The sequence below is a fragment of the Nesoenas mayeri genome (genome assembly GCF_963082525.1).
Source record: "Nesoenas mayeri genome assembly, chromosome: 3".
Lineage (NCBI taxonomy): Eukaryota > Metazoa > Chordata > Aves > Columbiformes > Columbidae > Nesoenas > Nesoenas mayeri.
The window spans coordinates 88,582,843-88,608,952 of NC_137544.1; the positions used below are offsets into that span (position 1 = coordinate 88,582,843).

A 26,110-nucleotide genomic window follows, 5' to 3' on the forward strand; every position below is an offset into this window, starting at 1 on the left:
GAGCTGTATGGACATCTTGTCTAGGAGGATGCTGTGAGACATAGTATTGAAAGCTTTTCTGAAATCCAAAAAAATCACATTGACAGGCTTCCCTTGGTCAGCCAGGTGGGTAACCTTGTCATAGAAAGAATACTGGTTATGATGGGGTACTAAAATAGGGCAAGCACTGAGTGCAAGTCTTGTTATGACCTAGTCATTTCTGTGAAATTTTAGAGGAGTTGGCAGGAGAGACAGGTGACCCAAGAAGCATATAGAGGCACTGATCATTCAAAGATAGGATTAGGAAAGTCAAAGCCTATGCAGAATCTGATAAGTGATGTGAAAGGCAACAAAAAGAGCTCCTAAACAGAAATGAGAGAAATTTGGATCTACTGCTGAATGGAATAGGAGGATCTTGTGACAAAGGATGGGGAAATGACTGAGGTACTTGCTGCCTTTCTTTGTCATGGTCTTTACTGGTAAAGCTTGCTTTCAGCAATACCAGGCCATGGAGATCAGTGGTAAAGTTGGGAGCAAGGAATATTTACCCTTAGTTGAAGAGGACTGGACTATGAAATGTTTAAATGGGACATACAAAACTCCATGGGACTTGGTGGGGTATACTAACAAGTGCTGAATGAACTGATTAATACCATTGTGAGGCCACTCTTGATTGCCTTTGAAAGGTCATAGCAATCGAAACTCCTGAGGACTGGAAAAAAACAATTGCCACCACTATCTTCAAGCACAAGGAGGAGAATCTGGGAACTATATGTGATCAGCCTTGCATCAGTGCCCGGGAAGGTGACAGAGCAAATAATCCTGGAAACTGTTTCCAAACACATAAAGGACAGGAAGGTGATTTGGAGTAGTCAGCATGGATTTATGGAGGTGAAATCATGCTTAACAAACCTGATGAGATGACTAGCTTGGTGGATAAGGGGAGAGCAGTGGATGTGTTTATCTTGACTTTAGCATGGCTTTTGACACTGTCTGCCGTAACATCCTCATTGACAAACTGATGGAGTGTGTATTAGACAAATGAACAACGTGATTAACTGAAAAACTGGCTGAGCTGCTGGGCATATGTGGTTGTGGTCAGCAGCACAAAGTCCAGTTGGACACTGAACCCTGATGGTGTACCCCAGGGACTGGTAGTAGGGCCAATACTGTTTAACATCTTTATTAATAGTCTGTATGATGGAACTGAGTGCACCTTCAGCAAGTTTGCAGACTGTACAAACTGAGAGCAGTGGCTGATAACACCACATGATTGCGCTGCCATTCAGAAGGACCTTGAGAGGTCAAAGTAAGAGGCTGACAGGAATCCTGTGAAGTTCTGCAAAAGGAAATGTAAAGTCCTGCCACTGGTTAGGAATAGCTGTATGCACCAGTACTGACTGGCTGGAAAGCAGCTTTGCGTAAAAGACCCTGGAGGTCATGGGGGACACCAGGCTCAGCATGAGAGGCAATGTGCCCTTGAGGCAAACACCACCAACAGCTTCCTGGGCTATATTAGGAAGAGCATCACTGTCAGTTCAAGGGGATGACACATCTGGAGTGCTTTGTCTAGTTCTGGACTCCTCAGTATGAAAGAGATGTTGAACATATTGTAGTAAATCCAGGAAATGGTTATGAAGTTTGGCCCCTTAGTAAGGGATACAAGTGTCTCTCTGGTAAAATGAAGCTGAGAGAACTGGTGTTTTTCAGCCTGGAGAAGTCTCAGCAGGGATCTTATCAATGTGTATGGTCACAGGTTGAAATACGGGACATTTCCTTTAAACACAATTATTTTACTGTGAGATTGATCAAACAACTGTAACAGGTGACCCAGAGAGGTTTTGGAGTCTCTGTCTTTGAAGATGGTCAAAATTGACTGGACACAGACCTGAGCAACTTGCGTTAGTTCACCATGCTCTAAGCAAGGTGTTGCACTAGGAAATCGCCGGAGTCCCCTTCCAGTCCCAGCTGTTTTGTGATTCTCCATTTCTGTTAATTTTTTTAAGATGATAAGTCTTGATAACTAGTTACTGTAACATGTTACAAATTCCTTTGGTGTCAGCTAGAGTAGGAGATAGGGAAAATAATTTGTGTGGGAAGAGTTTGTAATTCTGGAGCATTGCTTGATCAATTACAGGTTTTGCAAACCTTACACTTTTTATTTTTATTCTTGTGTCCCACTCTTCTTATCCTAGTGGGTGTTAGTCTTGAGCCTGCCCTTCTGCAAATACCAACAGCAAATGTAGCTCAGCAGGTTGCCTGTCAGACTGGCAAGTCGAAAATGATACGGAGAACTTTTTACCTGCTCAGCAGGTATAGGCTGTGTCACTAGACATGTCACTTATGTCATGTTAGTAGCTTTTTTGTCTCTACTTGCTGCCACAGAGGTGCTCACTGAGGTGTAGCTTTCTTCTTGCTTCCTTAATGTGGCAGCTTCTGAATCACCGCTTGCATAGTGGGTATGGGTTCAGCAGTAATGCTTTCTCCAGGTCTTCAGATTGCTCATTTATCTCAAGGTACAAGAGCAACGGCAGGGAGATGGGAACCTGTTCATTGAAAAACTTGAGAATAAAAGTGTTGTTCTCAGTGTTGTATGTCTATCCAGACTTGTATGCATACAGACACTCAAGACCAGACTTTCAAAAGACAAACCCACGGAGAATGGGCTTGCAGGTCTTTTGTGCTAAGCACTGCATGCAGTTGCAAGGTTTTGTCTCAGCATCACTCGCTTTGTGATTGCAACATTCGTCTTCTGCCCTTCTTGAAAGTGCTGCTTGCTAAAGCAGCCTATAAACTACAGCGAAGACAATCAATACAGTTCCACTTGTATGTCAGATCTCATAAGAAATGCTGAACCTGAGACTTTTTTTTTGTTGTTGTGTTACCTAGTGGGTGTGTCAGGATCCTGGCCAAACTCAGCATTGGTATGCTGTCTGCAAGGATGGGCTCTCTGAATATGTCAGTGATAATCAGATAGAAAAAAAGATCACAACATTATACTAGGATTTTATGCTTGAAAACATGTATCCGTGTACTTCTACAGATTTGCTTTGTGACATGTAAGGAAACTAAACCCAAGTTTTTAGAGGATTTTTTGGTTTATAGCTTGCACTGAAGTACTGGGCATTGGGTTGTTGGTGCACTTCTGGGATGTGGCCCAAAGGTTGGTTTATTACATGTTTCTTCAGTGACACTTCACTAGTACCTTTTTTCTATCTGTGGCTGTGCAGCAAACTAGATTGAGAATTTCACCTGACTAAAATGTGGGGTTTTATTCTCACTCATTTAAGGTGTTTTTTGTTGTGTGTTTTTTGTTGTGTGTTTTTTGTGTTGTTGGTTTTGTTGTTTTTTTTTTCCTCATGCAGATCAGTTTCCTGAATGATGTGAGTGCAGCTGTATTAGCATGGATCTGCATCAAGTATATTGGCCGTTATAGCATTGTCTTAACTCAACAGATTAAATTGTGAAATGAGGATATTTGAGGCATCTGGGTAATCATTATCGCACTGAAGCAAAAGGACCTGAGGTTTAGAGCAGCCTCTGCTTCAGTGCAGGTTAAACCATTGTCACTGGAATGAGAAATATGTGGCAAATGTCTCACAGCACAATGCAGTTGTTTGGTATCATAGCAGATGAGGACCCCAGACGCTACTGGGCTGGAAACTACATGGTAGGAGTTAATAAAATCATCTGTGTCCCTGTAGCGCCATATAAAATAGCTTTGTGCATGTAGTGAGGAAGCCCTTTGGGACAATGAGAAGCAGTGACATTGGGGCAGACAGAAAGTGGAGGGGAATCTGATTTTGGTCAAAGGAAGTACTCTAGTGAAATTCATAAATTTTCTCTTCTTGTTTTTCAAAGTGGTATTTTGAAATGCTTTCAAAATATGAAGTGAAATGTCTGGATTATCAAAACAAACACATGCTTAATTTCTGCCATGCCTTGCTTCCTCAGCTCTCCCCCTACCCCCCCCCCCCAAAAAAAAAAGTGTTTCTTTTAGCCTGCTTATACATCTCTGAAAAGAGCACACTACAGCAATTTCAAACCTATATGGGTTATTTCACTCTGACTCTGTTTTGCTCCTATTTGTTCTTATGTAACTCCCACTGTTGGGTGGGTCTTCATGGGGAGATGCTGAAGTAGCAGGAAGGAGGTTATTGCTAAAAGGATTTGTCCTGTGAAGTTGCCAGCACAGATTTTGGACCATGGCCAAAGCTTGTTGTAGGCAAATTTCACATACATCTGACTGCCTGAGTCAAAGCTTTTGCTCCCATATGTGTCTTGGGCCAAACCTTGCCTTTAGTGAAAACCCAGGCAGCCTACTCTGTTTATGGTAGCATTGAAGTTACACCAGGTAAACTTTGCATGTCTTGCTATCGACATTGTCCTCAGTAAGATTACCATGAGTTACACTAGGGCAGCAGCTGTGTCAAAGTCCAGTCAGTGCAGAAACCTCCAAGGGCAGCAGTGGTCCTTTAAGGAAGGCAGGCACCTCACCTCACTGTGTGATTTTTCTTGTTATGTTCTTATAATTGAAGGCCAGCTGCCAGTAACAGCATGTGGATTTGGAAACTGTGGAGCTGCACAATTCATCTTGCAATTATGCCTCCTCTGGGGTTCTGATATTTTATTGTTTAATAGCACTAAATCCTTTTTAATTAAAAAAACCTTCCAGAGGTATTAGTTTCAGACAAGAGTTATGTGAACAGTAGCTATGTCAGTTGCTCCTATATGCACTGGGTGCACAAAGGCTGGCTGTAAACTTGCATTAACAGAGATGTGGCTGTTATTCCAAACTCCGCTCAAAATTTTCTAAACTCTTTGAATGCTTTTGTTTCAGCTTAGGATGCATCTCTGGTTTTGAGGTGGCTGGACTCCTGAACTGACTTAACTGTGAGCCTGTATCTGTATTGGTATCTTGCTCTGGCATTGTAGTGAATTTTGAAGCAAGCCTCTGACTGTCCTGCTCACTGTGACTGAGTTATTTTGAGCAGTTTTGGAATCTTTGGAGGAAACTAAATCAGAGACTGTGCCCCAGGTGTGCATTGTATTCTCTTCAGTTCTGGACTGAGACATAAGACCTAATAAATTGTCTGTACTACTGAGAAGTCTTCCAGTATGACCATACGTAGACCATTGGAGGACTCCAGAACTGCCAAGCTCTTGTTAAATCCTGAGTTTTTCTTGTACCAAGTAAAGGGCTAGATGGCTTGTATGCCTTTAACTGTAGTTGACCATGAGTTCTCAGTGCTTTGTAGTTCTTTATGCTCTCTAGATCCACCTTTCTTCTAGTTTGAAACCCTTTCCTTTGTTTAACAAATACCTTTCATTGCCATTCACCTTTGCTTGAATCACTTGTCTCCTAAAATTCACTTTATTTTTCTATATTATCCTCTCTTTACTACATTACGTGTTGCAATGGTTCCATCTGCTCCTTTTTTTTTCTCCCAGAAGACCAGATAAATCACAGCCTAGGGACCCCTGGAAACAGCATAGCTTTTCACCCTGTGACAGCAAAGATCTGAAAGACCAGCTTTGATAGTAACCTTGTGGCTGCCTCTAGCTACTGGTGATGCAGTCAAAGTCTGATTAAATCTAGTAAGCTGAAGGATGTAGTGGAGATCTGGGACCACAGCTGTACTTTGCACAATAGTTTTCCTAGTCACAGAGATTGCGTGAACTGAGCTTCATGTGACGGTGTGGTAATACAGAGGCCAGAGACTGGGTTGCTGCTCCAGATTAACTTTAGGTGCAGGGACACATCCAGGTCAGCTTTTTCTCATTTCCCCCCATTGTAACCTATGTTTGAGACCTTTCCCCAGCACTTCCTATTCCCTGTCTAGTGACAGAACTACTTTTCCTGATGTGTCTTTAGGTATGGGTGGGCTCTGCATGAGGCTTTGTGTGGAAATGGGGCATTATGTCAGAACTGCAAAGTGCCAGAGGTTGCCAGTCTGACCATGAGGATTTTATGCCTTTTCAAAGCAATTTCCCTAGGCCTATGACATATAGGTAAGCCTTCTTATGGTGCAGCAGAGATGATGAAATTGTCTGCACAGTCCCCACCCTGCATTAGTGTCTAGCTTAGTTCTGGCTACTGTTTACATCATGAACTGTGTAAGCCCTGATATTTACCTGCCCAAAAGCTGTGATTATAGACTTACACAGTTGTAACAGCATCATGCATGGCAATACTGCAGATCCTATTCCCTGCTACACAAGCAGCAGAAAAGTAAGTGTTGAAAAGGATTTTGTTTGGGTTCTGAGAGATTAATCTGTGGTTGTTGTGCCCACCAAGGAAAAGGGCTGAAAAAGGGCTGTTGCTTTTTAGGGGGGTCTGTGGAAAGCCCTACAGCTGAGGAAGCAGGCATTTGTGTGTGAATTTTCTTTCAGACAGTTTTGAGGTATATGCATGGCTGGAACATTTGGTTTGGAGGACCAGGTTAAACCTTGTCTAGTTTAATCTCACTTTTTGTTTAATCATCCATTTTCATAGTTTGAGATGCCACCCAGAGGGACCTGGACAAGCTCAATAAATGGACCCATGCAAGCCTCCTGAGGTTCAACAAGGCCAAGTGCAAGGCCCTGCACCTGGGTCGGGGCAGCTCCCAGTATCCATACAGGCTGGGGGATGAAGGGATTGAAAGCTGCCCTGTGGAGAAGGACTTGGGGCTACTGGTGGATGAAAGATTGGACATGGGCTGGCAATGTGCATTTGCATGGACCTGCTGGAGAGGATCCAGAGGAGGGCCAAGAAAATGATCAGAGGGCTGGAGAACCTCTCCTATGAGGACAGGCTAAGAGAGTTGGGGTTGTTCAGCCTGGAGAACAGCAGGCTCTGGGGAGACTTTATCGCAGCCTTCCAGTACTTAAAAGTGACCTGTAAGAAAGATGGACAGACTTTTTAGCAGAGCCTGTTGCAATAGGACAAGGGGTAATGTTTTTAAACTAAAAGAGAGGAGATTCAGGCTAGACACAAGGAAGAAATTTTTTACAGTGAAGATGGTAAAATGCTGGTACAGATTGCCCAGAGAGGTGGCAGATGCCCCATCCCTGGAGACATTCAAGGCCAGGTTGGACAGGTCTCTGAGCAACCTGATGTAGTTGAAGGTGTCCCTGCTTACTGCAGGGGGGTTGGACTAGATGGTCTTTGGAGATCCCTTCCAACCCAATCTGATTCTATGATCTTCTTAAAACCAAAATAACAGATTGCTATGTGAGTGTATAACTAAATGACTTGTTTGTCTTTTAACATGCAAGAGAACAAATTTCATTTCAAATATTTAATACAGTGAAGATTGTTACAAATTTATCACATTTCTTCTCTTCTTTGTTCTAATAAAATGAGGTTTCCAGAAAGCTCTCCATAATTCTGGAAAGGGTTGTGACCTTTTTTCAGTGAAAGTATGTTGCTTTGCATTTGCCAACCTATAAGCAATTTAAAATTTATACTTCCTTACACTAAATGCTGTCTCAAGCTAATTGGCAATCTCATTTTGCTTAAAAATAACCCAAAAACTCCTAGTCTTTCAAGTTCATCTCTGCCTCTGTTTGTTAGTCTCCATCTGGGAGTACACCAGAGAACTCTAGAACGTATACTGCTCATCTCAAGGGTAAATATAGGTGTTGTTGGCACAAATAATTTTAAAAATCATTGACAGATATTATTAACATGCATCTGTTTTGCGCCATATGGCAGTGCCATTCTCCATTTTATCAATTGTTTAAACACATGAAATATATTCTTAAATAGATTGCTGGTAAACTTTAGATTGAGGTACATGCAACTGAGCAGTGGCTTATGAACTTTCAGCTGGGGTGACATATGTGACCTCCTTTAGGGACAGTGAAATGCTATATGCCCTGATACCTCTTCTGCTGCAACCAAAACATGAGCATTCCTCATCAAATATGTGATAGGAACAGAAGGAGATTTTGCATGTGGCCAGGCACTGAAGTGCATACATGGTTGATGGAAGCAGCTGCTTGTTGTTCATGTCAGGTATAGATCTGGTCACCTGAAGCCCTCTAGGAAGAATTTAGTTTTCTGCACTGCAGGACATAGCATAAATGCTAGCCAGCCTTGCTGTGGGATATCAGCTTGCTGTGACAGCATCTGTGGGAGTGAGAGTAGTTGGCAGGACTGCACCTTTTCCATTAATTTTTCAGTTGTAACTGTATAGTGGGTTTTGTTTTGTTAAAGTAATTCCTTGAGATGTACTGCCAAAGATATCAAGGCACACCTCTGCAGAGACACAGCTGAGCCTTGTTCTTTCGCTGCTTGACAAGTTGGCCCCAGCTGATCTGACTGTGACTAGGACATTAAAGGGAGAAGTAGACACTGTTACACTCAGCTACAAGGAAGCTACTGGAATACATCTGCACCTTGCCCGTGCTAGTCTAGCAGACAGCTTAGCTTCCAACAGACATGTTTGAGCTCACCAGTTACCTTAAACTTTATTTATGCTCTCATTACAGGTCTTGCATAACTGAAGTACATGTTATCTACCCACTCTTATTTGTTCCCAGTACCAGTATAGTCTCTTAAACAAAGGAACCTCAAACATTTATGTTACTTGCACTTAAGAATTTGCGTTTTTTAATTACAGCGGACAAAGAGTAAACTGAACGAATTAAGGGCCTGAATAAACATGGATCTTGTATGTGCTACATAATTAAATGCCTTCTTGAAAACAGCTTATTTTCTTTCTGGCTTACTTAAATGTTGCTAATTAGTATTGATTTTCTTTTCTTTCCCAAGTCCCAAAGATGGGATAAAACATGAATACCTGACCTGAAAATAGCATAGGTAGAGTGTAACTTGCTAGAAGAGCAATATGACCTACAACTTGCTTCTTCCTATCTTTTTCAGGAGTCCCTGGCACTTTACCTTTGGATTATGAGAAAGGGTCTTCTCACATCCAGCTTATATGCATTCTGTCTTATAATAAATACGCTTCTGGTGTGATAGTGAGCTTAAAGGTTCCTTCTTTCTTCCAAGATCCTCAGTTCAGTTTGGGTGAAGGTACAACTCAAGCTACTCATATAGCTATAAAAGTAAATGCTTCATGTAAAGGCGAATCACACTCTTTGCTTCTTGAAGTTATTAGCTCTCTATTTGAATTTTTTATAATATTTTCATTTGGCAGACTAGTCATGCAAAAATTGTGGACTGACTTAAAAGGTGTCTGCAGGTAAGCAGTCTCATTAAGAACATCCTCCCTTTCATGCTATTTCACAAATAAAGCTTTAATTTGAAAATGTGCTAACCTACACAATGATTGCACTTGTTAATTGTGTACACAGTTTTGTTTATTTTGCAGTATTATCCTTTTACACCTGCATGTTTTGCTGGTAACTTTCCCCTTGAGAGTTTTCTGTAATAGTCTAGGTCTTGCCTGAAAGACCTAGGTCCCTGCTATGAATTTTGAAAGTTTGTCTAATCTTCCTCAAACATGCTCCAAACGTTAACTGTTAGGATTCCCATAAATCACTTCAAATTTTCTTTGAATAAGAAAAAAGTTTCTCTGGGCAACATGTTTATGAGAGAACCTGGGTACATGACTAGTTCAATGACAGTAATAATGATAGTGGTGGTTGGCACCTGGCCAGACTCATCTGACCTTTCTGGAACTAATTTACTTTTTGACAACTGGAATGAGCAGAAATGAATTGGGCAAGAAAAGGATCAAGTATTCATCAGCATATTTCCTCTGAAAGCAAAAAATTGGCTTCTGCATGCAAAGGCTGCCTGATAATTGTCCTGGAGCTTGATGAAGCAGGGCATCAACAATTTCTTTTAAACAGAATGAAAGCATGGGTGAAAATGTGGAAAATATTACGTTTGTGGAGCTGATGAATGACAGTGGGCTCGTCTAAGTTTTTAGAGATGTCAGGTGGCATTGGCAGTGCATATTCAAGGGGAGGCTTTGCACCTTGGCAGGAAGAGTTTAAGTCAAAAGGATTGTATGTCCATCCAAATACCTTTCAAGTAATGAAAACTGAATGGAAACAAAAATGCAATAGAAAACTTGGGGAAGATACCAATAGAATGGTGTAAGTGTTCCTGGTTTTTCAGGTTGGGGTAGGTTCCAACTTTGAGAAGGAGGGTAAGAATCAGACTGGTGTTAAGATTTGGCTTTGTAATGGAAAGGTAAATCTGGATGTAACTGCAGCTTTAGTGGCCTCCAGTCATTATTGACACAAAAAATGGTGGTTTCCATAATGAAAGCACTTGGTGGGGTTTTTTGTTATTTGTAAGAACTTGTATTTAGTAGCTTATAGGTTTACGGAACTTTGCTTGACTGAGATTCAACACAATAAAAGTCTGCTTTAAGGCTGATGATTTTCAAGAGCCTTTTGTCAAAACTTTTCTCTACATTTCAACACGTGGATGGAGAAGACAGCTCCTACGGTACTGGTGATACGCCTCTTGCTGCTCCCAGGGGTGAATTCCTTATGTATGTTCCCTAGACTTCCCACAGTTTGTACCTGTAGTCTCCAGAGGCCACATGAGAGCAGAGCAGTGATTCTTTCTCCGAAATCCTGTGTGACTGTCAGGCCAGAACTGTATTTGACACATGGCCTGAGGGGGACTTCTCATGCCCTTGCTGCCCACAATAGGCTCCAGATGACAGAGCAGAGGTGCTTCATTGATTTCACCCCTCCTCACTGCTTGGCTGGAACAGGAGGAGCTGCTGGGATGCTATGAGAAGGGCCAAGGAATGGACTGGGGAGAAAGGAGATGTGAGAGGCTGGAGTCAGGTTGCAATTTTGTTTAAGTCCAGTGTTTTTGGAGAACGGCAAGTCAGAGTAGGAGCTGAGAGAAGTGTTAGTGTTACGGTATATCTGCTATGGATACTCAAAATCGGTCTCCCCTTGTTGTATAGCTGAGAAATCCATGGGCAAAGCACAGGGATATATTGATGTGGCACAAGACAGTGTCCTGAGCAGTAGAATTAAGGGCTGTACTTCTTCCTACACCTAAGCTATCTGGGTTTGGTGTTTTATCATACAGTACTACTTCTTATCATGTAAATGCATCATATATCTGTAATGCTAAGTCTGCGGAGAGTAGAAGAGCAACATCTGTAGGAAAGCCTTTACCAGTTGATAAGATTTTTCTTTACAGCTTCACATGCTTCAGCTCTTGTGTACAGAAGTATTAAGCTTTAACCAAGGCTAAAGTGCACAGCTTGCTTAATAAAAATGTATGTCTTCACGGTTTGAAATGCAAGGGGCACTTCATTGTATTTGATCTGCTTTGAAGTATCCACTTCCTTTACTTTGTGTAGATAGTGGGTAATACTTCTGGAATTATAGTCTTCTCTAAATGAAGCTGGATGGTTTGGGATCCTTTTCATGATATGTTTTGCAATTGCCTGTGCTGAAAGCTTCCAGTCATTTAGGATTTTTTTATCTTTGTAACTGTCCTGTCAGAGATTACAAATTAGGATTATTGAATCATTGTTTCTCTATACCATCATTTTTGAGGATAACTAAATACCACTAATTTCCCTGCAGATTGTTTGCAGCACCTGGTGATGGTTTTAGCCTGTGTCTTCTGGAGCTTATTGTTTTGCTCAGAAGATACATCAAACAACTGATATTTATTTACATGTGTACTTCCTTCTCCCTCCTAGCTGTGCATATTTAACATACTAGTTATCTGTTTATTTTTCTCAAAGTTGTTTTTCCTTGCTTTAGGTCAGCAAGCATTATTCTAATGATTTGCCTAGTTGTTTCCCTTTTTTTTTTAGCTTGTTTTTCTTTTAACTCTCTGCATGTTTTGTTAACTCTCTGCATGTTTTGTTTATTTATTTGTGCTTTTTTTTTTGTTATTTTTACAAGTCCTTGAAGTATGGGCATAGTAAAATAGAACCCTTCCTCTGCCCTTTAGTTGTCTTTTGCAAGCTTTTAAGAACACTTTTTATTGCATAATTTTTTGCTTCATTTTAACATCCTCTAACGAGATGTCTTCAATTCATTACATTAACTGATCAAATAACTTCGAAACACAAAACCTCTTAGCACAGTTTTTACAAGTTTCTAATACATTAAACTTCCAGTCACGTTTGTTGTTGCAATAAATTTATTCCAACTGACTTTTATTTATTCTGAACAGAAGTTTTAATGGTGCTTTTTGATATCTTACCAAACTTTCACAAAGCTGAACCATTATCATAAATACTTGTTTTTCACTAAAAAACCTCCTTTTATTGCATTAATTCACATATCTTTTATAGTTCATAAACACTCTCTATTAAACCTAATGCACACATACATGCATGCATTTTTATGGCTTGTTTTTTTTAAGTATATTTCAAAAAGCTATGTTAGGGTTCAGTATAGTCTAGCATAGTTAATGCAACTCTTTCTCATTACACTCAGCTGAAATGCTTGGAGAGTATGACTTCTTTTAGGGCAATACTCTGTGTTAAAAACAGTATTGTTTTTCAGAAAGATATTTTAATTTTTATTAATACTAACTCGTACCCAATGATGTGTAAGGTTACAACATAATGAATGTTTTATGATTTGGCATGGTCTGCCTTGCTCACGCAACCTTTATTGGCTATCATTATGCAAGTAGTTTTTAATTATGAAGCTATATTCTGCTATTTTTCCACTGATCTCATATTCCTTCCCTGTGCAGAATGGATCTGCTTGTGGGGTATGTAGTAAAGGGAGCTCTTCTCTGCAGGATCATTGCCTCATTAACTGTGGGAATTTGTGTTGACTGAGGCAAGATATTGCAGAGCTGGTAATGATGATCACTGTGCTAGGAGAACTGAATGCCTGTGCAGAATGAATTTGGTGGCATAATGTTCTTTGTTGTATAAATCTGGCTTTACTATGTGACTAGAATATGATCTTTATTTTTTGGATTATCTGTGTACACATATAAGATAATAGCACTTAGTGTTCATTGGGCAGGTAAATTGGTGCTCTTTGGGTATACCATACAAATAAAAAAAGATACAGTAATTGGTATAGACTTGGTTCAGTATGCTCAAATATGACTTAACATCTCACAGTGGTAAGGGTAAATAATTTCCCATTAAATGATCTCTCTCTATTCAGTATCCTGAACAAAACAGTAGTTTCTGTTGGAAAAAATGTATTACTGTGTACATGAAAACTGTTATTGGAGAGAACTAAACCCCACGTAAGGAGCTTTAGCTTAACGCTTCTGAATTCTTGAATGTTTCATTTTGTTCTGTTAATGTAATTCCAAAACAAATATTTTAAAATACAAATTTATATGCAGGCAGTATCCCTTGGGTGAGACAAACAGCATCATCTCCATATGTAGAGTCTCTGACTTTGTGCTTTCGATAGCATAGCACAGGATTCAGCCATTGAGGATTTCCAGGATTTTCAGGGTGAGTTTGTGCAGCCTGTGGCATGGACTGCACTTGCTTAATTGCATCTCCCTTTGCACTATGTAAAGTTCTGTTAGGTCTGCATAAGTGCACAACCACCTCTTTGTAGGAGTGTGGATGCATGACTCTCTCTTGTAACTCTTATTCACTGAAATAATTGGGTTTTTTATTGGAAGAGGCTGTAGGGATTCTTGGATCTTTCAGGCTAGGAGCTAGTGATGAGGACAATTCACAGTGGAGATGTTCAAATCTTGTTTCCCCACCTCTCACCCAAACTATAGAATATAACTGAAAATTATTCTCTACCTGCTGCAAGAACTTGAAGTGACCACCAACCTTTCTGCCTTTAAGGCAAAATACAACACACAGCTGGTTTTCAATTTTTTTTTTTTTTTTATAATGACTAAAGCAAAGGAATTGGGATGACGAATACGCTACAGAGTAGGAGGAATAGTGAGAAGATATACTATATAAAGTACTCGTAGTTAAACTGCTTGTTGAGGTAATATAATTTCAGATGATGTGGCAGTGAGCCAAGCATAAAGGCTCATTTTGAGAAATGTGATTCTTGGACAGTAATGCAGGCTGGAACTCCTCCTGCTCCCTGGAGGCTTTGTGATCAGGCTGGTGGTGTGTTTCCAGCTGCAGGCTCACATGTGAGTGCACAAGTCCTGGGTTTGGGATGTCTTCACTGTACCTGGCTTGGGACTGAGTGACACTTATGCAGCAGCTTTTACAGCCAAGAGTGGCTCCTTTCAGGAGAGCAGTGCCCAGGTCACACCAAATTAGAGCTGAACAGAGCTGCTGATTGGGGGCGCAACCTCCGAAGTTCTGATAAATTGTTGTCCCTATCAAAGGGCAAGTTGCTCGTTTCAGGAATGAGTCAGTCTGCTTTGAAGACTGTCATCATGCTTTCATACTACAGAGTCCCTGTTTCATGTAGAAAACTGTTACCTTTTTCCAAAACATTTCCCCTGCTGGAAACAGAGAAGAGGTATTAACAGAAGAGAGGTCTATAATACTTGACACATAGCAGCCAGGCAGGACTGTGGGCTCTCTTGTTCTTTTTCTGATTCTCTCATCGCTCTGCCTGAATAGAATTGATTGGATAAGACATGCTGTAATTTGTTTTTACAATGAATAATGTTCCAATTTACCCTCAGGTACAGTTGGGTGAGTAATCTCACACAGACCTCGACACCCTGATGTTGTAAAACACAGATCAGGTTGGTTGTTTTAAGTAGAGAAATAATTTAATTGTGTTTCATTTCTAGTAAAAGGGGGATAATAAGGAAATGTTTTTGAGCCTCCTGCCTATGTCATAGCATATTTTCTCCTCATGTTACAGTATTTGGCTAATTGTAGTATTTTATTTGATTTACAGACTTATCAGAGAAATAGATAGATGTTATATTAACTTCAGTGCTAACCCTTGAGCTCTCTGTCTTTTTTCAGTTTACACAGACCGCATTTTTGGGCATCTATCTGTTTTTGCATGTAATAAGGTGTGATTGGCACTGTTCAAATATACTGGTGCCATTAAGCTGCTGTTCGTTAGGCAACTTTTGTGAGTGAATGCATTTAGCTTATAGATTAAATAAAATCAGATTCCCTATGCACTGGCTGTAGTCTTAGTTCGTTCGTTTGTTTGTTTGTTTGTTTGCAGAGGATGAAAGCCAATTCTAGAATGTAATAATCACTGTGTTTTAAAACATTGACTATATGGTAACAAAAAACACTATAGCACAGGAGAAAGGTATTGTAGGATAGCAGGGAGGCAGCAGCCACTTGAACCTCGAGAAAAGGTTGTTCATCATGCTGGTCTATTAGAACTGAAGCTGATTCTTGTATGTTTGCTATTTGCAGTGCATTAAAGGTAAGAGGGCTTGAGTCACTCTGCAGAATTCAGGCACAGACAAATGTGAATCACCTCTGACTAAACCACCTACACGCAAGAAGCTGAAATTGCTCAGCAGTTGCGGGGGAAGCTGTGTGTGTGCCTTCCTACTGTCACGGAACACAGGCAACCTCAGAGCCTGTCATTGTTAGTTTGCCTCTGTAGGTATAGTAACTGAATTTTTTTCAGCAATGACTTTACATGAAAGCTGAAGGAAATAAGATTCCTGGTGAGCTTTGGATCTGGCCCACAGGAAAGAGACAATATGTAGAAATACTACCCCTCTATCCCTTTTAGGAGGTTGAAGATCTCTGCCATCCTAAGCCATGACCAGCTGTGCAGAGAGGAAGTAATAAAAAGTAAACGTGAAAAAATTGTTTTAAGAACATTTGTAGGTAGCTTTAATGCAAACCACATGCTTTACTCTTAGCAGTAAGAGTGGTAAAATACATGCAGTGCTTGAATCAAAAAAAATCAAAAAGTCCTTGATTAAAAGCCAGTGGATCCCTTTGAAATGAGTCGGAATTGCTTTCACTAAGCAAATATGAGAATTTAGTTTGTAGATGAAACAAACAAACAAAAAGATCTAAAGTCTCCACTTCAGGTTTTTATCAGTTAATTTGGAGATGCACCAGAGCAGAGCTTCTGCTGTTAAGACTGTTCTCCATCCCGCTCTTCAGTGAGGCAAGACCAGGGAAGAGTGTTCAGTTAAGGCTGGATGTTCAGTTAGGACTGTCCTAAAACTACATTCAGCCCTTTGAAGGCAACCATGAGGCTGACGTGGCCCACGGTGAAAATGAGTTTGACACCCCTGAGTTAAGGTAATGTCTCTTCTGAGCTGTCAGTCATTAACAGCCTTTTTGTTGTGTTTGGGTGGTTGCAGTTGGCTGATTGGGATGGAGCCTCTTGCCCAGAGGGTGAGTATTAATAAATGGAAGCTGTTTGCATTGTGCTTCTTGGAAACAGAGAAAACAGGAATGGCTGCAGGGTGATGCAGTTCAGGGAGGGAGGTTTGCTCCAAAGGTGCATCCTGCAGCAGCTGTGCTACCTGAAGGCCAAGGCTGATGAGACTGTGGCTCGAGACCTCCTTTTCTGAGGAGCTTCTGTGGCCAATCATGCATCACATAAAGATGGCAGCACCCCTGGGCTGGGTTTGCTTCACAGGTCCTGCACAGTGTTGGTTCTGGATGTGACCAGCTGCAGGGTCTATCCATCACTGAGCACTTCACAGCCCCTACAGTAAACCTCTGCTGATGTTGTGGGGGTTCTCTGGTATTCAATACATAACTGTAAATAATCTGTTTCCACAATGGTGAGACTTGTTTTCACATTCCTGAGAGTAACTGGCTACCTGCAGTACATCACTCCTGCACTTTCTTTGTGTTGTGGTTTGTGCTGTCCCTCAACTCTTTCATGAGCATAGCTCCATGCTTCAACCAGAATCTCCACACTGCCTTAAAGTCTAAGTTTTATTTTTTTAATTTTTTTCTATCTCGTAAGCATTTTGACTAATAACTTATTCCATAGTACTTATGGAATTTTGACTAATAACTTTGACTAATAACTTATTCCATAGTACTATGGAATAACTTATTCCATAGATGTACTCATACACTTTCCATACACATTCCATAGATGTACTCATACACTTTGACTAATTCCATAGTACTTATGGAATTTTGACTAATAATTTTGACTAATAACTTATTCCATAGTACTATGGAATAACTTATTCCATAGATGTACTCATACACAGTCTCATCTATTTGGATTTTTGGTTCGATGATTTCTTTGCTTCTTAAGGCTCTTCCTGGACACAAACAGCCCAGTTCATCTTCAGTTGCCTCTGCATCCTGCACTGACCACCACTATTTTGGCAAGCAGTGAGGTTACAGCAACCTGACACAGCTGGCTTGTGGCTACCCAGAGGTCCATAAGAGCCATCAGTCCAGTTCAAGTGTTTGCGACTCCTAGATGTGGCAGGAACTCTCCTTTACAGTGTAATAGGGTTACATTCACTTTTTTAAATACCTAAATTAATTGCCTTGTCTTTCTGTCTGATGGCAAATTTCATGTTTCATTTACTGTAAACTCTTCCATTCTCCAATATATGCCAGGTTTCAGCATACAGTAGATTTTTTTCCTCATTATTTCAGAAGATATTTTATCAATAAAAAAAAATTAAGATGTGTCATGATGATTTGGAGAGAAAATAAATACATTGAGGCTAAACCTTCATCTCAATGAGACCCTGACAGTCAGAAGTGCTGGGGGAAAAAATTCACAGTTTCAGAAGATGTAGAATAACATTTGTGTGGCGTTTTTTTTGTTGCTGTTTAGTTTGGTTTGGGTTTTGTTTGGTTGGTTTTTAATCAATTCCCCTTTAGCAAGTTTTTCCTTTTTTTTTCAGGAAGATAGTGAAATTTCTTTTATTTTGTCTTGTAATACTTGGTTACAGCTCATGCAATGACAGTCAGACTGAATTTCTGAGTCCTGTGACCCTCTAGGCTTTCACCCTCTGGATTTCAGCTTCGTTAGCTTCTAATATGTAATGTTTACTGATTCTGAGAGCTACCTTTGCGTAATATTTTGAATTAATTACTTCAATTTGCTGTCCATTAATCTTGAGGGGAAAAAGAAATGATGCTTTCCTATTTGCTACCCCCCATCAGCTGAGATATCCTTAAGATTGTAGCAACATCTCAAGGGAAAGGAGTGATTGGAACTGCCAGCAGATAATGGGAGCAAGTGGCAAAACATTAATGGATGTGAATGTATATGTTGCACTGACCTAGTCTCTCCTTCTGTGTTTGTGTAAACTTATGCAAACAGGTATCCTTGATACAAAGAAAAAACCTCCATGAGACATGACTTAATTTTTATATCATCTCAGATAACTTTATATTATCTCTTACTGGTATTTTCAGTAACACAAATTACAAAAGCGAATAGACTATGCTTACCCAAAACCATTTTCAGTTACCATTTAGCATACTCATTAGAAATGGCTTATTAGAATATGAATGTGTAGATTATTTTTTGAAAAATCATTCTTCACTTAGAGTACTAGTCTACCACTGACAATTATCAAACAAAGTACATGTTGTCAACTAATATGCAAATAGCATATTGGGTTGTTATAATTTCAAATAAGTTTTAATGTTTTCCCAATGAAACAGGAATGCTGAGTTCCAACAAGTTCTGGTTTGCAGTAATGAGGGAGCTGACAATGGGATGAGGTTGCAGCAGGCAAGGCTGGGTCTGAGCAAAAGCGGTAATTGAGAGGTATTTTGATACCTGTGTAGAGCTGAATCCTTCTAACTCAGCTTCTCATACGTCAAAATGTTCTAAGTGTCTGTTTCCAAACGCTGCCTTGATAGAGGCTAACCCTGGTTGAGCAATTGACCCAGCACCGCTTTCTTAGGGGTGGCTTCATAATGTAGAGTAGGTCAGTTTACTGGGTCAAAAACGTAATTAGTAAGAAACTGTTTGCTGTGCTCCAATACAGGAGCACCTCTGGGTTGCTTATATCACAGAGTCACAGAATGTTAGGAACTGGAAGGGACCTCAAAAGATCATCTAGTCCAGTCCCCCTGCCGGAGCAGGAACACTTAGATGAGGCTACACAGGAATGTGTCCAGGTGGGTTTTCAATGTCTCCAGAGTAGGAGCTTCCACAATGCCCCTGGGCAGCCCATTCCAGCGTTCTGTTACCCTTACTGAGAAGTTTCTTCTCAAATTTAAGTGGAACCTCTTGTGTTCCAGTTTGAACCTATTACCCCTTGTCCTGTCATGGGCTGTCACCGAGAAGAGCCTGGCTCCATCCTCGTGACACTCACCCTTTATATATTTATAAACATTAATAAGGTCACCCCTCAGTCTCCTCTTCTCCGGGCTAAAGAGACCCAGCTCCCTCAGCCTTTCCTCATAAGGGAGATGCTCCACTCCCTTAATCATCTTCGTGGCTCTGTGCTGGACTCTCTCCAGCAGTTCCCTGTCCTTCTTGAACTGAGGGGCCCAGAACTGGACACAATATTCCAGGTGCAGTCTCATCAGGGCAGAATAGAGGGGAAGGAGAACCTCTCTTGACCTACTAACCACCTCGCTTCTAATACACTTCAGGATGCCATTGGCCTTCCTGGCCACAAGGGCACAGTGCTGGCTCATGGTCATCCTGCTGTCCACCAGGATCCTCAGGTCTCTTTCCCCTACGCTGCTCTCTAATAGGTCATTCCCCAACCTGCACTGGAACCTGGGGTTGTTCCTGCCCAGATGCAATACTCTACACTTGCCCTTGTTATATTTCATTAAATTTTTCCCTGCCCAACTCTCCAGCCTGTCCAGGTCTCTGGATGGCAGCACAGCCTTCTGGCGTGTCAGCCACTCCTCCCAGCTTGGTGTCATCAGCAAACTTGCTGATAGTACACTCTATTTTCTCGTCCAAATAATTGATTAATATATTGAACAATACTGGCCCCAGTACTGACCCCTGAGGCACTCCACTAGATACAGGCCTCCAACTAGACTCTGCCCCATTGACCACGTCTTTCTGTCTTCTTCCCTTCAGCCAGTTTGCAGTCCACCTCACTACGCGATCATCCAGACCGCACTCCCTCAGTTTAGCTGTGGGGATGCTGTGGGAGACTGTGTCAAATGCTTTACTGAAATCAAGGTAGACCACATCCACCACTCTGCCATCATCTGTCCACCTCGTTGTGTCCTGATAAAAGGCTCTGAGGCTGGTCAAGCATGACTTCCCCTTGGTGAAGCCATGTTGACTGCCCCTAATGGCCCTCTTATCCTTGGTATGCCTTGAGATGGCACCAAGGATAAGTTGTTCCATCAGTTTCCGAGGGATGGAGGTGAGGCTGACTGGTCTATAGTTACCCGGGTCCTCCTTCTTGCCCTTTTTGAAGACTGGAATGACATTTGCTTTCCTCCATTCTGCAGGCACCTCTCCTGTTTCCCAAGACTTGGCAAAGATGATGGAGGGTGGTCCAGCAATGACTTCAGCCAGCTCCCTCAGCACCCATGGGTGCATCCCGTCCGGACCCATGGATTTATGGATGTCCAGATTGCTTAATTGCTCCCTAACTCAGTCCTCATCAACCGAGGCAGACTCCTACATTGCCCTGACTTCCTCTGGGGTCTCAGCAGTACGGGGCTCCTCAGGACAGCTTCCGGCAGAGTAGACAGAGACAAAGAAGGTGTTCTGTGTATCTTCTGTCACCAGGGCACCCACCTCGTTCATCAGTGGGCCTACATTGCCCCTGGTGTTAGTTTTATCTGTCATGTATTTGAAAAAGCTCTTCCTGTTGTCCTTGACCCCTCTCGCCAGGTTTAATTCTAAGGAGGACTTAGCTTTCCTAGTTGCCTCCCTACACCCTCTGACAACAGCCTTATATTCTTCCCAAGTGATCAGCCCCTCCTTCCATATATGGCAGCCCCTCCTTCCCCAATACTCCAGATACCAGAGAGAAGTTTTCTTTCAACACGCTGTGGTTGAGTGCTGCTTTCCCTTTGTACTTTCATTTTGGTGCTTCAGTCTGATGTAATTTTATTATGAGCCATTTCATTGTACCTGCTTTTACAAGATCAAGCTGCTAACTGCTTTGGAAAGGCAGTTTATTTACTGCTGGTTTTGTTATTCAAACATGTAGACAAACAGAATAAAAAGAATACATGGGCAGTTTAGGCGAAGATTTATGGCCTCATTTTGTAGCACAGATGTTTGTATAAGCATTTACATTTTGAGAAGCTGTGTTAGTGTACCTGTTCTGAGGTTTATCTGAGCCTGCACGATATTAGAAAAGAAAAAGCACATTTACTCTTTATGCGCCTTCTTTTCTTTGTGAATTTTGAAGCTGAGGCTTAATATTTCCAAAATTTGTGTGTCTTAAAATTTAATATTTCAGTGAACTAGCATTTATGAATGTTGTAAAATCCTCACAAAGACAGCAGCAACTATTTCAGACTGTTGCTGCTGAACGGTTAGCAGTTGTCACGGAGGATGTGCTGTCTGGTCCTTTTGCAGCTGTGTCCTCCCAAACCACTCCCTGGCCTTGAGGATGAGCAGCAGCAGCATCTGCTGCAGGCAGGGAGCAGGCAAGAGCTCCCCTGGCAGCGTGGTGGCTTCCCCTCCAGCCAGGGGAGCCACCTGTGAGGACGAAAGGCTGCACCTTGCCTCGTGAGCAACCTCTCCTCCCATTAAAACTGTGGCTTGTTTTGCTTCTGGCAGTGCTGCATGGGCAGGTGTACCGGTTTTGCACCCTGGAAGGGACATGGCTGCTGAAAGAGAATTCGACCCTTCCCTGGAGGAACCTGTCTGAATGTGAGGCCTCTGACCAGGTAAGAGTTTCCATCTCCTTCTGTTGTGTTTGTTTAGGACAAAATAGAAAAAAGAAAAATATAGCCATTGATGCCCACACATTTTTGTCCTGTCAAAGTAACGTTTACCAACTCATCCTGGGTGTCTTACTTCAGTGACTCTGAGGAAAAGGGACATCAGGCCTCTCCCCTTCAACAAAAAGAGCATGGAGGGTAGAAAAGAACAAGTTTAAATATTCATGAGAGAGCCAGGAGAAGTGAACCAGGTAGTCCCAGCTGTGGTGCAGTGCAGGGGCTCAACTGCAGCCCACACAAACCGGAGGAGTGACCTAATGTTATTCCTTTGCATTTTCTTCTATTGGCCTGTTGTTGCAGAAAAGTGATTGTTCTCTCTGTCTTGTTAGCAGCTATTAAGGTGATTAAGATGAACTGAACTGAAGGATATTTGTTTTCACCTTTGGGCAGGGGGCAGTCCCTACTTTTTGTTTGAGTTTTTTTTATCTTTTTACCTTAATTTGCCATGGGCCATGGAATAGGTTTGTCAGTGTTATTTCCTTGCCCTACTGCTCTATACTCTGTAGGGAGCTGAGAGACCTGGCAACAAATGAAGCAGAGCATAAGGATTTCCAGGGGACTTTTGTCAGCCATTGGCGTCAGCTAGCGCACTGAGTACGTTCCCATGACACGTGATACCACTCCTGCTGTGAGCCTCCAAGGGTGTTGCTTTTCCTCACTTAAACTGAGTGTACTCTGTGTGTCTCGGGGCACTGGGAACTAGTGCATACCTTGCCAAAACAGTTCAAATATATGAAGTTCCCAAGTGCTGCAGGATCTGTGTCCTCTGGAGTTCCCATTGCTCAGTGCTTCATTCTTCAGGAGGAATAAATGGGTGCAGACTAGAAGGAGATGGGAAAAGAGAGTTTCTAATTCTCCAAATATGTTAAATCTAACCTTTCCCTTTAATTTGCAGCCTTATTCCTTGTCCCATCCATGTTCTGGGTTATCCCAGCACAGCATGTTATCTTAAAGCAAAGTGTAAGCCTGGTTGTTTGACTTTCCCTTGTTTGCCATTATGGTTTCTTCCACAGCTGTGTTGACACATGCCAAGGAGAAAGATACCTAGTGGTAGGACATAGTTGTTTGGCACTTGCCTCCAAGTTTCCATGAACAGATCTGGATTCTAAAACCCTGTGTACGTGTTGTCACTCCCTGAAATGCGAACAACTGTTTGGTTTTTAGCTAATGTATATAGAGCCCCTTAATAGCCTGCTTGTTTATGCATCTTGTGCTTGAGAACAAGAGGTCATTTTGACAAGTTTGTTTTGTATTATGTTGCAACTGTTGCTAAAACAAGACCCAAGGTGTTTGTGATTGCATCCTTATAAAATAACATTGTTTACTTTAAATGCATAATATGATTTTGATCTGTGTAGATGTTTTAAATTGTCAGATCTCAGTAGCTCACTTGAGCTTTGATATTGAAGAGATTTTTCATAAGGCAGCTCTCATATAATTCCTTTTAAAACATTAACCTAGCAAATCCCTGAGGAGCAGCCTGTATGTTCACCTTATATCCTCCTGGCTGTGCAAAGTACATCTGAATAGCTGCACTTATTTCTGAAGTACAAGGAATATATTTCTATGTACAGCACAGGTCTCAGGAGTCAATTGCAGAATTAGCAGCTTGAAGACAGGAAGTAAAATGTCTGAGTCTATTTAGACAAAGATGTGTACTTAGAAATGAAGCAGAATGGAGAATATGAATGTGGCTCAGACTCTGAGCACTAAGCCTGTGTTGCCTGTAGTGTTTCATATACTTCTCCTTAAAGATTTTGGCCAGTGCTTTCAAGCAAGGGTCTCAGTGGTCATGTCTTCAACAGTGAACTTGAAGAGAACCATAGCCCAGAGCTGTCAGGGGGTGTGAGCATCACTGCTGCTCTGGCCCATATCAGCTCACTCCCTCCTTGTCAGTGCTGTAGCACCAAGGTCATGAGATGGTGTTGGGTGATGGTTCATTACCAGGAGGTTGCATACCTGAGGCAGAAGAGAGACTTTTTGGGGGCCAAAAAGAGATTAGTTATATGAATGCAAGGCATGTTTTGCCTCAGAGTCAATGAATAGGACCTGTCTTGTTTTATTTCTAAGTACAGGTGTAGCCAAAGGACTACCTCCTCATTATAGCAGTAAGGAGACTTGCTTTAAGTGTTCAAGTCTGAAAACACCAGCTTTGCCATTTTTACTGCGGGGATGAGTTGTGTCTCTGCTTCCTGCCATCTGTTTAAGACTTGCTTCTGTGGTAATTCATGCCTCTCCAACTTTATTATGAAATAATGTCACATTATCTATTTTCTAGCCTGGCTGGAAAGCCCAACTGTTTGAGTGAACACTGGGAGCAGCTGGGGAAGTAAGATTAAATTTTTATTTCTTTAGAACATATGAAAAGTGGATTACTAATTTGATATGTGCATTTAAACTTGAAAGTAGGAGAGTGACTTCTTGACTTCTGGTTATCATTAAGAAAAGCTAAAAAGCAGCTGGGAGAAAACTGAAGCCTCTGAGCTCTGTCTTTCCCCCCACCCTTTTCTTTTTTATTACTTTTTTTTTTTTTTCTTTTCTCCTTTATATGCTCTCAGGATGCACCAGAAGAACAGCTCCTGAATTTATCCATCATATACACCATTGGATATGCTCTTTCCTTCTCTGCCCTTGTAATAGCAACTGCCATTCTTCTTGGATTCAGGTAACTGGTGAAGCTCTGAAGAGAGTGGAGAAAAGCTGTTGTTTTTCTGTATGATAGCATCAGACTTGACAGAAACATTTGATTATTTGTTTTTTCCCTCTTCCATCACCTCATTATTTCTTTATCTTATGTCACTTCTGTGTTCCTTCCACCTGGTGAGACTGGCATACTGAGTTCATCCAGATACGCACCAACAAACTGCATGGAGCGCATGAAAATTAAGAGACTATTGGTTGCACATACCAGTGCTACACTATGTAGGTTTTGTTAAGGAAATAAAAAAAAAAGGAAGAAAACCAAAAATCAATCAAAAAACACCAGCCAACTAACCAACCTACCAACCAAAAAACCCCACCAAACCAAACAAAAAACAATTTTGGATCCCAACAGAGAGATCTCTTTTTTTTCCTCTATTAATGCAAGAAGTGTCTTGATTCCAGCCAGACTTTCCTGCCATTTGGGGATGCTCAGCACAGGAGACTGATATTTAGAACACACAAAGATGTGATCCTGCTCTATGGTGGGAAAAAAATCCCTCTGCCGTGAAGTCCTGTGCCCTGCTGCTGTACATAGCCAGGACCCACCATCCCTCTTACATGCTGATGAGGCTGCCTCCTAAAAAAAGTATAGTTTACCATCTCTTAGTACTCTTACTTGGAATCAGGTCAGGTACCTTCAGTGCTGTGGTCCTTAAGAAATTTTCTTTCCCGACTAAAGAATTATCATTGCCAGTTAATGATCATTTGTTCTAGTGTTCTGATCATTTGATTCTGTTAGCAAGCCAGTCCCTCTTCTTTTCTCCCTCCTAAGTGTAGGGATACCCCTTGTGTATTTAAAAAGATCAGTCATGCCTTTTAGCTTTTAATTTCCAAAACTATAATGTCCCAATTCTAATATTGTACCGCACCTTTTGGCACTGTATTATCCCTCCTCCTACCAGTGGAGAAGCATAGGCTAGTGATCTAAAAGAAGATTTAAAATTACTATAGAAATGCAGAGATATGCTCAGCCTCTGTGAATCCTACATGATAATTATGATTTGTATGTGTTGTACCTGTGCAACTTTGAGACTCATCTGACAAAACACCAGATGGTCTTGAGGTCTCCAAATGTCTCCCAGGATAAGGGCTTTCTCCTTGTTTCACCCGTGAATGACACTTTTTGAGTAATCTTAGTAGCCCAAATGTAAAGGTCACAGAGCACAATGATATACTTTTTGAAGGAAGCAAGGATGTGTATGTTTTTTGACAGGGAACAAAGAGCAGGTTTGTCACATTGAGGATGGGTAGGAGAGGGGGAATTTTGATGCCTTAACTTTTGTGGAGGGGTGGTTTTGCATTTTTTCCTTTAGCTGTGAAGCAGGGTCTGGAGAAGTGTACACGAGTGTGTGCTTCCAATTTTGAAAATGAGGTTTTAAAGATGTTGAAGGGGTTGAGAGCCTTGTTAAAACTATGCCGTCAAACCATTTTGTGCTTTTCCATCTAAATTGTCTCTCTGGATGCAACCTGGTCCTGGATCTCATGAAATACATGAGACCTACCCCTGTGTGTTTTGCAATTGCTGGATTCTGACTGGAACCTCCACTCATGGCCTCTGCCTAGTAGCTGTGCTACTTCAGCAAATGGGGATCGAAATGGCACCAAAATGCTGGTGTTCTCCGCTTTTGTATTAGGAAGGCCTTTTTATGTTCTTATACTACAGAATTACCTTTTTATTTGTTTTTAATAATGATACAACAGAGAAAACAATATATCTCTAGTGTCCAATTTTGAATCCTCTGAAA

The 26,110-nt window shown here is 41.3% G+C and overlaps 1 protein-coding gene across 1 annotated transcript in view; it reads left to right on the plus strand.

Moving 5' to 3' along the window:
* The window catches only part of GLP1R (glucagon like peptide 1 receptor), a gene marked incomplete at both ends in the record, with an annotated part of 88,342 nt that overhangs the window by 36,769 nt on the left and 25,463 nt on the right, over window positions 1–26,110 (plus strand). The window contains 2 exons of the mRNA XM_080342037.1: window positions 21,499–21,608; window positions 24,221–24,327. Of these exons, the coding sequence (XP_080198163.1) occupies window positions 21,499–21,608; window positions 24,221–24,327 (217 nt within the window). The remainder of the gene's footprint in view (window positions 1–21,498; window positions 21,609–24,220; window positions 24,328–26,110) is intronic.